General features: G+C 59.2%; 1 protein-coding gene across 1 annotated transcript in view; it reads right to left on the reverse strand.

Annotated features, from left to right (window-relative positions):
• The window catches only part of EMH_0026400 (uncharacterized protein), a gene marked incomplete at both ends in the record, with an annotated part of 4,370 nt that overhangs the window by 450 nt on the left and 3,658 nt on the right, over window positions 1-262 (reverse strand). Inside the window, one exon of the mRNA XM_013502607.1 lies at window positions 227-260. Within this exon, the coding sequence (XP_013358061.1) occupies window positions 227-260 (34 nt within the window). The remainder of the gene's footprint in view (window positions 1-226; window positions 261-262) is intronic.

Here is a 262-nt window from a genome sequence, read left to right on the forward strand (position 1 = left end):
CAGCAGGGGAGGAAGAAGCAGCAGCAGCAGCAGCAGCAACAGAGATATATGCGATAGGGAAGGAACTGGGGCGGGGGGGAGACTCATTGTATTGAGAAACAGCACAAGAAGCAGCAACAGCAGCAACAGCAGCTGCAGCAGCAACAGCAGCAGCAGCAGGAGCAGCAGCAACAGCAGCAGCAACAGCAGCAGCAGCAGCAGCAGCAGCAGCAGCAGCGAGACGAACCTCTTCTACTTGAGCCCACTCCTGCAGCGCCGGCCG

The sequence above is a fragment of the Eimeria mitis genome, genomic scaffold, assembly GCF_000499745.2.
Source record: "Eimeria mitis Houghton genomic scaffold, Emh_scaff970, whole genome shotgun sequence".
NCBI classification, from domain to species: Eukaryota; Apicomplexa; class Conoidasida; order Eucoccidiorida; family Eimeriidae; genus Eimeria; species Eimeria mitis.